Genomic DNA, 14,549 nt, shown 5'->3' with positions numbered 1-14,549 from the left:
GTCACATTGGGCAAGAGGGGGATTTGTTAGTCAACCTGCCCATTTGTGACCATTGCCCAATAAGAAAAGCAATTAGAAAATCATTCAGAAAACCATAAGGGCATTTGTTCCATTACAGCCTATCCGTTAGACATTTGTGGCTGAAATTGAGTCACTAGATGTGGATTTCTCGAGGAGAATTTTCCTAGCAGATGAGAAATTAATAGAGATGTAGAACTCTATGAGATGGAGAATCCAATGAGAGGCGCACCAAATTGTCCTGTTGAGAATGGGGAAGAAATTCTCCTACCTCCTGGGGATAGTGGGAGCAACTTGCTTAATCATGGATCAGATCTAATGGACATGGATTCTCAAGATCCTCTAGGCATAGAAGCAAACATTGAATAATCCTTCGTCGTCTATTTGAGATTGAGGAGGAGTTTTTCATGATTGCTCCTGAAGATGAAGGAGAGCCCAAAACAGTGGGAGAAACTCCTTTATCGCCTGCTAGTAAGGAATGGATAGCTGCAATAAGATGAAATGGAGTTTATGAAGATAAACCTTGTCTGGGACTTGGTTGATCTTTCGCTTGGGTGCAAGATCATTGGGAACAAATGGGTTCTTAAGATCAAACGCGAAGCAGATGGTCCCATACTGAGCAATGAGACTCGTCTCGTGGCGAAGTTATTCTAGCCTTAGAACTATTTTAGATGCACGTTAAGGCAATAGGCTAGGAGCGCAGAGTTTGCTAGCTCCAACGGTCTATCTATGGCCTAAAACAATTATCCAAGCTGTGGTACCTGAGATTTCATCTAGCCATTTGGGTTTACGATGATCAATGAAGGTCATTGCGTGCATATGAGACGGTCCAAAAATAGTTTCTTGATATTGTCATTCTATGTTGATGACATTTTAGTTGGCTGGAATGACTAGGAGATGATAATCACCACACAGTTGTGGTTATCCTTCACTTATGAGATGAAGGAATGGGCAAAGCAAGCTATGTGCTCAGAGTTGAGATCTTAAGGGATCCTTCTAGGAAGATTCTTTCTTTAAGAATGTTTTTAGAATGATTTCAGAGACAAACCTGCAAACTCATAGACACTTCTATTGTTAAAGGCAAGACTTAGAGGCTTAAAGTGGAACCTAAAACTCCTTAAAAATTGGAACTGATGGCCCACGTGCCCTATTCAAATACCATTGGCAGCTTATAAGTAGTTATTGGTCCAATCTTAGTCGTGATCGTTGACAAGCAGTCAAGAGGATATTAACTTATCTCTAAGAGATTGCTGATTATATGTTTGGCTTCCAGAGTGTGTATCTATGCCTAGTCGGGTCAAGGATATTGTTGCGCAAAAGGAAATGATTATAAAACATATAACTACGAGTCGCATAGTTGTATGCCCTTTGTCTAAGTCCATTGCTAAGAGGACTTTTGAGACTCATGATAAGGCTTTAGGACTGCGTAGATGATGATAGATGTGTTTTATTTATTAATTTCATTAATCACTTCTTTCAGATTTATGGGATATTTATGCCATTTGTACACTTAATATTAGTTTATTATTGTTGCAATTTGGACAATTGTTTATTGAACAACACATACAGAATTTAAAGATTGATGTCAGTAGGTTAGATTGGCTCACTCACACGAGCAATCGCCTTCGGCGCTTGAGATAGCGAGCGAAGATGAGACGGATGGGAAGTAAGATATACAGGTTGGACCTGTGATATAGTCTGATAAGAAGAATCAGATATACCCACCATATGTTGCCTTGGTTGGAACCAAGATAAGGCCTATTAGCAAGAGACCAATTTCGGATAGTTCCCCCTATCTTGAGATCAGCCTGTTTTTGTTAGCCAGATGTGAGGACTTGTATAGCGCCATGATGGCAAGCTATCTGAGAACTCGGGTTGGGCGCTAGGTAGCGACTAGACTAAGGCCTGTACGGTGTTTGGGAGTATGACGTCGCTTTTTGGAAAAGTAACTCCACCGTAGCATGTATTCATACTACATGTGCTTGGCGATCATTTATTTTAGAGATGAGTGAATAGATCCTTGTTTCCTCACTGTGTGAGTCTAAGCAGCCATTTAGATAAGCTGACTGCATATATATTAAATGTGCTCTTTGATTTTTCACTATGTCATGTAGTAGAGACTTTGTGTTGCTACTCTAGCTTGACTACCTAACACCACGAAATGTCAGGGTCCCATGGAGCATGTCTGGGAAAGCAGGAAAGTTAAAATGAAGTGACATGAGGGCAAAAAGAGGATCATTTTGTAGTACACCCTTGCAATATATTCACTGTCGACAACTCAGGTCGCTCTATTGGGATGCGGATCGGGTGTGAATATAGAATGCATGATGTTTGTGGGTCAAGCATGCTTTTTGGAAGGATTAAAGATGCTTGGTCCGATGTAACTAAATGGATTCAGGGTACATGAGACACTCTTATGGGTTGATGTCTCTATACTGGCTCTTAAAGGGTTTCTAGTGTAGAGCTCCCACTTGCAGGTGCTCCAGCGATCGCACGGTTCATTTGCGCGTATGAGTTTGCTTCTTAGTTGGGTAGATGGAAGAGAGATTGATACAACTTGTCATGCCCATGCATGGACGGGTGGGAGATGTTGAAATTTGGGGCCGGTCCGGGACCAAATTGGGTCGCCCATGTGGGCATGACCCGGTGACCCATATATTAGAGAGTCCTATCTCATCTTGTAGATAAGATAGGAGAAGTTGAAGTAATTCTAATCTCTTAGGATTAGAAGACTTCTAAAGAATCTATGATGCTCTCTCTATTTATTTCCTGCAGGATGTTCATAGAGATACACACAATAATATACACCAGAGGTATACAAAAGTATAGAGTTCTGGGAAACTCTCTCTCTCTTCGATAGTTCTCTCTCTCTCTACCATTACAGAGCAATCCGAGCTTTTGCACCGTGGAATAGAGGGTGATATTCGATCCTCGTAGTATCAATGCCGCAAGATAATGTGGAGTCCTAACGAAATATGAACCTATGAACACCGACCACCCTACCTTCTATGCGAGTGTGCATATCTAGGTATGCTTTATTTTTATTTTTTTAACAGACTGTAAACTAAGCAATTAATATAGAATCGTACAAATTGGAGAAAATCAGTCACATCCATGGTGCTAGTTTTTTCTACTTACGATGCCACCTTCTTATCGATTGAGTGAAGCTGCATAATAACAGTAGCTTTCTATAACTAGTACTAGTTATAGAGAAATTTGATTACCTGTACTAGTTATAGAGAAATTTGATTACCTCTTGTGTGTGGTTGTTTCCCCAATTAACTGCAAACGTGATGGATCTGCACTTGTCTTTCTCACTAACCGGCCAGTAGTGGATAGTAGGGATTAAACTTCTTGTAAAGAAATCATAGTAATGGGGTGTTATCAGGAGACTCATAGAATCACATGCTAGAATATATTTTTCGCTGACAGACCATGCATTTCCCTCAGCATAAATCTTATATCTACATGGAATCAGAAAAAGGAAATAGGGGAAAATATAACTGTTAATCTAACTAGTAATGATCAAAAAGTAAAATCAGACGGAAAAGCGGGAAAAAACAAGGGTCGAAAAAAAAAGGAGCTTCATTATCTACCTGTGATTGCATTGGCTTGCTAAATTAGTATTCTTAAACTTCTTTTGCTCCTCATGTCGCCAATCCTGTGAAATGATAATCTACCATCAGCAAACGTAGAAGTAGGGACTAGATATATATAGAAAGGGAACAAGCAAATTAACTACATAATACAGTTTCCCAAGGAGCTGGAAAATGATAGATTAATTCAGAGTTTAGTGCATTTCCTATGAAAAATCTCCTACAATCACTGATGTTACAGGAGCTGCCATGCACAATATATGCTAAAAGCCTAGAACAGATAACATATTCTCCTTTTTAAGATTCTCGTTGTCGTGGGGGATGAGGGTCGTAGTGATAGGATTTTAAGTGGGAAAAGTCAAGGAAATAGACTGCAGGAAAAAAAACTAAGGTTAATGATTCTATTTGTGACTGAAATTTGTAACTATGAAAGGAAGTCCCACAACGCCTAGGAACAGTAATCTGTCACTACATAATTGCACTGGTACTCTCACCTCAATATCTAGCTTATGGGGTGGAGTTCTACCCAAGAAAATGTAATAATAATGGTTTCGGCTAGTATGCATTCTATACTATAGGCTATAGCATAAGTCCAATGGAAATTTTGGGTACATTACTACATATATAGGAGTAATAACCCAAATGACCACCTTTTGTCCGAATCTTGAGGATGAGTTCACGTATTGTAGAAAATGATATTAGAAAGTATCTAGCTAATATCACTCAGCTAGTTGTATTGGGACGATTCCCATGCTTATTACTAGGCAAATGTGCCCTCTTGCCATGATTATTGTGTTACTCTTAAATTTTTTATATGCAGTTAGGACACCAGAAGTACTACTGTAACAAGAATGGGAAAACGTTTTTACCACGTGGTAAATCAGAGCACCCGAATCCTGTTTCTTACTGACATTGCATTTGAGAAGATCTTGTCTGACTCGACCAGTCCATATGTTTCCTTTCCAGTAAGCATAGGGCACCCTATCCTTCCACTTGACTTTATAGTTGCCTTCCTGTAGCTCCTTCTCAAGGTTTTCCCATGGCTTTATCTGGAGCTCCGGCCTGCCGAAACCAATATGGAAAATTGTTACTGGAACAGTACTCTGGCATTCGACATATATCTAGGGACAAAAGAAATTGAGAATGTAGGTTCTGAAAGACACAAGGTGCTTGTCCCGTGCACTTACATCCACAGTTTTTCTTTCTTTTTATTTTTGTGCCTAGTTGAAAAATCAACTCGAATACCAAAACTGGTTTCTCAAGTATTTTGCCTTTACTGGACTTTTTCCCGTTTTGTAAGATCTTTTAGTCTTGTCATTTTCAAGAAGTTGACATGCTGGAGAATTTTAAAATTTTCCAAACATCCACTAAAGACCAAAACAATCTGAATCTCTTAAAAGGTTATCTATTAGAAGACCAAAAACTAGTTTAATTGTGATGGCACAATGACATCCGGATACACACTTCTTAAGCAAACAGGTCAGTTGCATGCCGGAAGATAGAAGGAAAAACAACAAGATAGAATGATTTACCAGCCCCAAAAGGACCAATCAGGAAAGGTTATGTCGAAAGTTGAATCGCTCCCACAGTAATGAAACATTGGAGGAATTTTAGCTGCTTCTGATCCTTTATAGGCACTCTTTTTTATCACTGGCATGTCCCCGCACTCGAACATAATATCCAAATCCGGTAACTCCCCAGGGTACAACCTTAGCAACTGCAAAATGCCCCAAATATTGAACACATCTCTTGTTTGGAAAACCCACTTGAACTTTTTTAGATAAACTCTTCCTTTCACTACAACAATTCGTATGTATGCTAGTTTATCAGCACTTTCCACCATTTCCAATGTTATTCCAGTGTCCTTCCATGGACGTAGATCTTCGTGGATCCACTTGAAGTACTCTGGACATTCCTCAGCTGATGAACCAAAGGTTTTGTTTGTCACTTGATCATGTGCTGGGCATGTGGTAATGTTGCAGTTTATTTTCACCTGAGATGTACCAGACCTCGTGGTTGGCATGAATGTGTTTAGAAAGGAAGCACCTGTGATAGACTGGAAAACAAGCTTAAAAGAAGCAGGAATATGTATTTGGACAGGTCATTAATTAAATAAGTATATCATTTCAAATGGTAGAGCCAACTGCTCTTTGGAATAATTAATATGGTTTATTTGGTGTACTATGTTTTCTGTTGAAGGTTTTTAGAGCAAAAAGACTAAAACATTAGCATATCAATAGTCTAGAAGGACAAAACGAACATTTGACTTACTTTTGCCCCTTGTCTACTGACACAATGAGAAAATTATTAGTAGATCGTAGGGTATATACATCATCAGTGACACCTCAGTGTTTTTTGGCAAAGTACCAACACAAAAGAGATGGCCCCAATATATGAACCAATTGTATTCAAAAGAGGTCAACATTAGAATGTCCTAAGCAAACCCCTTTATGTCATTGTTCAGTAATCACTCATGAGATCGCACGTATCCACGTAATGGTGTACTTGTAATTTAGATATTCCTCCTCCATTAACCAGCTGATAGAGAACTTCCCACAGCCCATTGATTCTTGGTGATGGCACCATTGCTGATTTCTCAATGTGACACTGTCCGTTGTTCCCCTTCAGTAGTCCGAACACCCACTTATATACAAATCCATACATAAGCTTTTTAGTCTTCAGAACCCACACAAGATTGATTTTATTCAATCCATGTGTCGTGTTACTATGCACTATCACATCATATTTGCTAATCTTGTAATCAGATCTTGCAGGGTATATACCATCACATTCGATATGGGGTATTACTCTTATGTGCTAATTTTGTGATGAGATGCAACATCATGGTGTCAGCCAAAGAAGTAGTAATATTTAACATTTGAAGGGCTCAGTTTGGTTGACAGATGCATCAAATAGGGGTGGAGCCAGGTTTTGTTTACATTGTAGTCAAATATGTAAAGGCATACATGGCTCGTTTCTCTAACCTTAGTAGGTCCAATTTGTCAAGGCTAATTCGTCCATATTTGGGTCCGATTTGTAAACTACAAATTTAAATTATACCCATTCTAAGAGACTTTTTCAACTAAATGGGGTTGCTTGACCCCACTTTCACAACCTCCCTCCATCCACGGTAAAAATAGACTCGCTGTTAATCACCTAACAAAATTAAAATTTTCCAATATACTGCATAAGCAATATATGCACATTTCTCTACATAACATATGTATGCATGTATCTATATGTGTATGTATGTATGTAAATATTTCTGTATTATGTATACGCTGCACAAGCTTACTTCTATTCCAAGATTAATAAGAGGTCGCGGTTCAAACTGAGATTCGTCACCGATCGATGAAGACTAGAACTCCAAGTCTCCAATATGCATCTTGGACATGAGAACATGACAAAATAACTGCAGTACCACAACAAGTAATGCACACCAACAATGTTACTCTCTCTCATCCTATGAAACACCTTATAGGCATCCTCTACACGACTAGACAGACCCCCAAACTTTTGAGTGCATATCCTCCATGACAGATCCAAATTTCTCACTTGAACGAACACGTTGGCGTATTTAGTTTCTCCCACTTGCACCTAAGCCGAAATACCACCAATCATAGTAATTAATTCCATTAACACCGCTGTCTTGTATTCTCTGCGATACAAACCCTTGCATCTACTCACCCTTGAATCCGGCTTGCAAGGGAGGGTGCCAAACAACTTATATATACAAGGCTAAGTCAATATTAAGCCGATGTGGGACATTACCATCTACCCTCAGTAGACAACCCCCACAATTACCACTCTATCGACATTGACCCAATTGTAGCCCTTTCTCTTTTGGCACCTCCACTCACCTATCAGTATTCAATACTCCTTTCCTGTGTAAGTATCTTAATCTAGGCTATAGGTTGTTGACTTGCTATGTGGTGGCTAACTCTGATACCAAATAAGACAAACATTGAAAAGGAATTCACCTCAAAAAACTGACTTCCAAGCCAATTACTTAGCTGATGTGGACATTAGGATCATAACACTCTTGAAGAACTCCAACGACTCATAGGCCACACCTGGCGTGCATATTGCATATTTTTTTTATTTCAGTAAGCCTACTATTTTTAAGCTTAAAAATTGCAAATAAGTACTTATTTTTAAAAGACCCAATCCGAAACAGGTTAGAGTTGCACTTTACTCCAAAAGCATAAGGTGGCGAAGTGGCTATTAGTAAAACACATGGGAGTCATCTGCCAAAAGGCCAAATTACAAATCCGTACTTTGTCCTATATATTACACATGGGTTTTGAGCTTTTCCTAGCTAGCTATTGCTCTAACACTGTTTTTAGGGCTGAAGTTTAAGCGTGCCGGAAAAAGTGGGCGATTAATGAAGAGATTAAATTTTGTCCAGCTCATCCGAATGGAATGGGTTTTCCGTCAGCACCCTTTCTGGGCCTGCGTTGCACATTTTTTTGGATAATCCAAATCGTGCATTTTGTAGGATTTATAAAATAATATATCTACGCAAAAAAATCAGCTTGTCCGGACATTGATAGATATGTCAAAAGTTGAGTTTTAGACGAAAAATGAACGGCCTGGATCTATGAACTGTTTTTTAAGTTAAACTCTCCACAACCGTTCATTTTTTCATCAAAAAACTCAACTTTTGACATACCTATTGATGTTCGGACAAATAGATTTTTTGCATGGATACATTATTTTACAAGCCCTACAAGATGCACAGTTTGGATTACCCAAAAAAATGAGCTAAGGGGACCCAGGGGGTGGCAGAAAACCCCTCTTTTTCGCCAAATCCGGACAAAATTTACTCTCATTAATGAAACATTATCTAAAAAAGCAATGCTACTTACACAGAAATTACCTCAAAAAAGTAAATTAATGGCACAGATTTCTAGAAATTACTCGTAAAGGTAAATCAACGGTACAATTCAATCTGTACCGTTGATTTATCTTTTCGGAGTAGTTTCTGTATATATTTTTTGGGCACTTAAAATTATTGGTGCCCTAGAGCATTGCCACGTGATGCCCCACTCGTTTCTACACCACATATTTTCTTCTGAATGCATATAAATGTGTAATGTAGAAAGGAGTTAAGGGAGCCACGAAATTTGGTTAGTCGAGTCAAAAAAATTGATCTATCTTGCAGGATATTTTTCTATTTACTAACCAAACCAAACTAAATCAAGCATTATGTCCCAATCACTTGGGATTAATCTAAAAATCAAAAGTTAGATACTATAACGACTCTGATTTTCAGTAAATAAAAATTTCGTTAAATATTCGAATTTCAGTTTTATTTACTTGGATTGCTTTTAAAATTTCTTTTAATTTCTAATAATCCGTCATAATTAGATTTGAGACGTTTAAAATTAAAACTCCTACCCTCGGACAATCTAGTCCTTTTCCAAGGACAAATATGCTTGAAAAAGCACTTGTATATTTTCCTAATGAATAAACGAATTCTTGAAAATTATATTTCTTGGCTAGAAATCCTACTTGGCAAGTAGAATTGGCTTCCAACCTATTAGTTAGAGAAACCTAACTACCATTTTACCTAGTTACTTTTCCCTAACCTTAGATGAACCTTTTTAACCACCTTTGAGCCTTATGAACCCCTCCCAACCCTAATTGAACCATTATACCATTAGGAGTAATCATTATACTTGCATGACTAGTCATTTCAAGACATTACTTCTTACCGTTACCTCTTTACCCATTGGATAATAGTTCATAGGAAAATTTTAATCCCTTGAGTAATAGAAATAAGACTTGCTAATGAGTACATGAATTTGACAAGTCAATCATTAGAACCCTTTATCATTTTGCTTCCAAAAAAAGCAAACTTAGCCTTGTCATGCGTGCAAACCTAGGACTAATAGCCTTGAACCTAATAGTTATCCTCCAAGGCTTACTTTCCTAGATTTTCTCTAGATATATAGATATTAGTCCTAGAGAAAATTTAGGAAATTAAGGCACCGGAGGGCGTATCTTTGCGCTGCAGACTGAGGAACAAGAGCAGGATCCCTCTGTGATTCAAGGCACGCTACTAAAGTACCTGTGTACAAGCTTTGTTTAACTTTGGAGCATCACATTCATTTATATCTACTGTCTGCGTAACTGCTCTAGCACTAGAAACAGAACCCCTAAGTACGAACATGAAAGTAACATTGGGGGGGAGTATAGCTGTTAGTCTAGTGTGTAGAGGGTGCAAGCTAGAAGTAGCCAACTTGCGCCTAATCTGCAATCTTAAAGTAATCAACATGGCGGATTTCAACGTAATCCCAGGGATGGACTGGCTATCAGCACATCAAGCGATCATAGACTGCCATCAGAAGATGGTGACCGCGTATACCCTCGAAGGGACTCATTTCCAATTTAAGGGGGATAGACAAACGGTGAGCTTGATGACGAGAAGATCCAGGTGGCAGGATTAACTGTTTGGATGGCTAGCTAGCCTCTTGTTGGGAGAAGCCGATAGGATGGAAGTGGGATTACCACACATCGTGTGCGAGTACGCCGATGTTTTCCCTGAAGAACTTCCTGGCTTACCACCCAAGAGAGAGATAGACTTCTCTATAGAACTCCAACCGGGAAATGGCACCAATCTCTATGGCGTCGTACCAAATGGCCCCAGCTGAGCTAAAGGAGCTCAAGACCCAATTGCAAGAGTTGTTGGACAAAGGGTTATCAGGCCGAGTACATCACCATGGGGAGCACCTGCACTGTTCGCGAAAAAGAAGCAAGGGACGCTTCGACTATGCATCAACTACAAAGAGCTAAATCAAATCACCATCAAGAACCGGTATCCATTGCCAAGGATGACCTATTTGATCAATTAAGAGGAGCACGAAGGACAACATCGAATGGTACTACAAGTACTCCGAGATAGCCAACTTTATGCCAAGGCAAGAATATGCGAGTTCTAGCTAGAAGTAGTTAAGTTCTTGAGGCACGTGGTATCCAAGGATGAAAGTAGGGTCGAAGCAGTACTGAATTGGAAGCAGCCGTATATCTAAAATTACCGCCAGAAGTCAACACTGCCAAAGACTTATTTTCTCATGACTGCAAAGGTTCTTCAGTGCCTTTGCTAATAATATCCGAGTTTATTAAACAGCATCATAGGGTTTGCTTGCTGATGATCGATTTCCCCCCGAAATGAGGATGGAGTACTTATGCCTTACGATTATAGGGTTATTCTGCTCAAATGGATCCATTGGTTCCTAGTTTTAGAAATAGGTTTAATATCGTTAGATGGGGAAGCATGTTGATTCAACAGGGACGTGCTAAGGAAACGTTTGTGGAATACGGGACTGCATGATGATTTAGTTTTGCATTTGACGTTGGCATTCACGATGGAGACTTCATCAAAGGCATATAATGAAGCAATTGTTCAACGGCGGAAGCAACTTCAACCCCATCTTGTTAAACAAGTGATGCGGCTTAATTTGATTAACAAAACATGCAGAGGATTGTGAGGGATGCCTAAAAACGCTGTCGTCTTACTCTGAGATAGTTACCGGAACCTTTAGACAGTGGCCGTGTGATGCAAAAGCGTTTTGGGACGTTTCAAGACCAGTATAGCAACTATGTCAAATCCTTAGTCACGCACCAATTTCGAGGATGAAATTATTTTAAGGGGGATAGTTTGTAACGACCCTGATTTTCGGTAAATAAAAATTTCGTTAAATATTTAAATTTTATTTTAATTACTTGGTATTACTTTTAAAATTCCTTTTTAATTTCTAATAAACCGTCGTAATTAGATTTAAGTCCTTTAAATTATATTTCTTGGCTAGAAATCCTACATGGCAAGTATAGTTAGCTTTTAACCAATTAGTTAGAGAAACCTAACTACCAATTCACCTAGTTACAATTTCCTAACCCTAGATGGACCTTTTTGACCATCTTTGAGCCTTACAAACCCCTCCCAACCCTAATTGAACCATTAGGTCATTAGAGGTAATCATTATACCCCATGACTAGTCATTCAAGCCCATATCTATCTTCTTTATTTCTTTACCTGTTGGTTAATAAATGCTACGGAAATTCTTATCCTTTGGATAATGGACATTAGACTTGCCAATGTGTATGTAACTTTGACAAGACAAGTCATAGCCATCATTTTGCTTCCAAAAGAAGCAACCTTAGCCATGCCATGCATGCAAACCTAGGGTATTCCCTTAAGCCTAATTATTCTAGGGTTACTTTCCTACATATATATATATGTATATATATATATATGTTTGTACATAGTACTGGAGAGAGAGAGAGAGAGAGAGAGAGAGAGAGAGAGAGAGAGAGAGGGAGAGGTGGAGTGTGTGCATGTGTTTTGGATACTTGCACAAGCTACCTATTAGCCTTAAGCCTATTTGCTACATGACAACCCATTTCTAGTCATTTTCAAGCATAGAATCCTAGCCTTAGTCATCCTAGATTTGCTTCCAAACTAGCTTTTAATCATCCTAGAAATTGACTACAACCTAGCCTAGAATTGACTAAACATGGGAAGGCTACTCATTAGCCTAGCCATCATTTCCTTCTTACTTGCAAGGCTTGCTAACCTAGGGTATAATTACCTAGGATTTACCTAGAAAGCCTAAGATCCGACTTGATTTTATAGTCTTATGCCTAAAGATTGGATTTGACAAGTCATGGTGAGGTTGAAAGGCTTGATTTGACAAAGACAAGACCATACCTTTCATAATTGCCCTTTAACCATTGGACAATATTTGCTAGGGAAAATTTTATTCATTGGGTAATAGAAGTTAGTTTGGCTATAAATAGCACCCAATCTTTGCCATTCAACACACACCTCCACCCATTCAACTTCTCTCTCTAGAATCCTTGCAATTGTTCTTTGTTCTTCTTGTTTTTGAGTTGTTCATGTGTTCTTCAAGAAACTCATCCTAGGCCGCCACTAAACCACCACTCGACCACCCTTTCGATCCAAAAAGTTTAAGTAGTTTAGTCAAGAACTAGTTTCGAGAGAAACTTTCTCTTTCGAAGCTACCGGAAGCTCACCGTAGGAAGTTACTCCGTCCGACGTACTTACTTTTTCCGTAGCCGTACCTACTGTCAAGAAGAACAGTAGAATATCTCTACTTACTTACTCTATGTATATTGTATATTGTTTGTATATCGAAATGCATAGAAGTATTCGTATTTTGATCTTAGGATGGTTATGAGCATGTATGTGTGATTGTTTGTTTGTTACATGATAAAGCATAAGTGGTCTCCACTCCAAAGGCGTCTGTACATGTGGCGCTATGCTTTATGTTGTGAACTATGTGTTTGAATATGACTACGTGGAGTTAGGAAGAATGACATGGTATCAATAACATAGAGTTGGACGATCTTACTAGTTTAGTTTCAAGATTACAATGAATGATTTATGATCATTTACGTGAAAAGTCCTACCGCGGAGTCTATGCATGAAAACGAGACATAGAAATTGAGAAAGTTAGAGACATGACACCTAGGGTGTGTTAATGACAAGACATGTTTGAAACCGCAATGTGGCCGGACTTAGTAGCCCATTGTGTGTATGGAAACCGCGATGTGGCCGGACTTGGTAGCCCATCGTGTGGATTGTGAAAACCGCAATGTGGTCGGGCTTGGTAGCCCATTGTGTGTATAGAAACCGCAATGTGGCCGGACTTGGTAGCCCATCGTGTGGATTGCGAAAACCACAATGTGGCAAGACTTGGTAGCCCATTGTAAAGATTGCCAATGGGGCCGGACGTGGTAGCCTCATTGGTAATAAGGCTTGGTTATCCGCGGAGAGGAGCCAATGCAAAGTTTGTGTGGCAATGGAAACCCAGTGCGGCGGAACCATTGTGAGGATACTCGGGAGACCGAAACGGCGGAACCGAGGTTGGGTGTGTAAAAACGATTTTGGAAATGATGATGTGGTATAATGAAAGGTGAAACCAATGACACGGTCTACGAAATGACATGTAGGATAAACTCAAAAATCATGGACACGAACGATAGTTGAATAGTGAATGTGGATGTTGTAGACACCCCATTCTGGACTGTCCAGATAACGTTATTTGTCGATCTTTTATTCCCCCAATGATGATTATAGTCGAGAACAGCCTAAGGACGAAGGTGTGTTTGAGCTTTGAGCATCCCAAACCCCTTTCAAACCCTTCAGATCAGAGCCAAACAGCCCCAACAAAACCCAACTGGCCTACGCCAGTGTCTTGGAGGCATACGCCAGTTATCTGCCACGTGTCAGTCATCGACCGTTGACCCAGTTATCAGTGGCGCACGCCAGTCAATATGTGGCGCACGCCAGTCAAATCCAGTCAAATCAACTTTATTCAGCCACATGGACGAGACTTTTGTGCCACCCTGACGTCGGCTACAGTCTCCCTGATGATTGCATTCTGCAGGGACGCCCCCCTTCTCTCCTACACCCCCCATCAAGGCAAGTCCCATGCATTTAATGCATGGGAGGCTACCTTCCTCTTCCCACCAGCCAAACAAGGCTCTAGATCAAACTGATCTCAGTCTCTCCCCTCTATAAATACCCCCCCTTGCATTCATTTGCAAGGGGTTAGCCACATTAAGAAAGAGAAAGAAGTTTCCCTTTTCCTCTCTTCTTGCCCTTTTTTTTCTCTTCTTCCATTGAAAGAGAAAGGAGAGCAGTCCACTTCCATATACCCCCTGATGTTCAGTCAACATACAACCTCCATCTTCAACCTCTAAGAGCTCAATACCACCTCCCAACTTCCATACAAAAAGGTATACCACCTTTGCGTCCCTTCCTGTTTGCAGCTCCTGAGGGGGACCAGTAAGGTCCAGGCTAGTAAACAATACTAGTCTTGGCCTTAAACTGGTAAAAATACAAAGATCGTGTGAGGGACTACGTGGCGCACGCCAGTGACGTTCAGCCGTACACCAGTAATGGTG

At 39.7% G+C, this 14,549-nt stretch overlaps 1 protein-coding gene across 3 annotated transcripts in view; it reads right to left on the bottom strand.

The window, feature by feature from the left end:
• LOC131318470 (uncharacterized) overlaps positions 1 to 14,549 on the bottom strand; it is a 44,822-nt gene that overhangs the window by 17,107 nt on the left and 13,166 nt on the right. For 2 of the 3 annotated variants that reach the window (XM_058348285.1, XM_058348277.1), the window contains exons 2-5: positions 5,147 to 5,670; positions 4,484 to 4,676; positions 3,615 to 3,679; positions 3,272 to 3,482 (exon numbers count right to left, since the gene is read on the bottom strand). In XM_058348285.1, the coding sequence (XP_058204268.1) occupies positions 3,272 to 3,482; positions 3,615 to 3,679; positions 4,484 to 4,676; positions 5,147 to 5,670 (993 nt within the window). The remainder of the gene's footprint in view (positions 1 to 3,271; positions 3,483 to 3,614; positions 3,680 to 4,483; positions 4,677 to 5,146; positions 5,671 to 14,549) is intronic. The other variant, XM_058348295.1, reaches the window with a different exon arrangement.

The sequence above is a fragment of the Rhododendron vialii genome, chromosome 1a, assembly GCF_030253575.1.
Source record: "Rhododendron vialii isolate Sample 1 chromosome 1a, ASM3025357v1".
Classification (NCBI taxonomy): Eukaryota; Viridiplantae; Streptophyta; class Magnoliopsida; order Ericales; family Ericaceae; genus Rhododendron; species Rhododendron vialii.
This window is presented reverse-complemented; position numbering and strand designations above follow the sequence as displayed.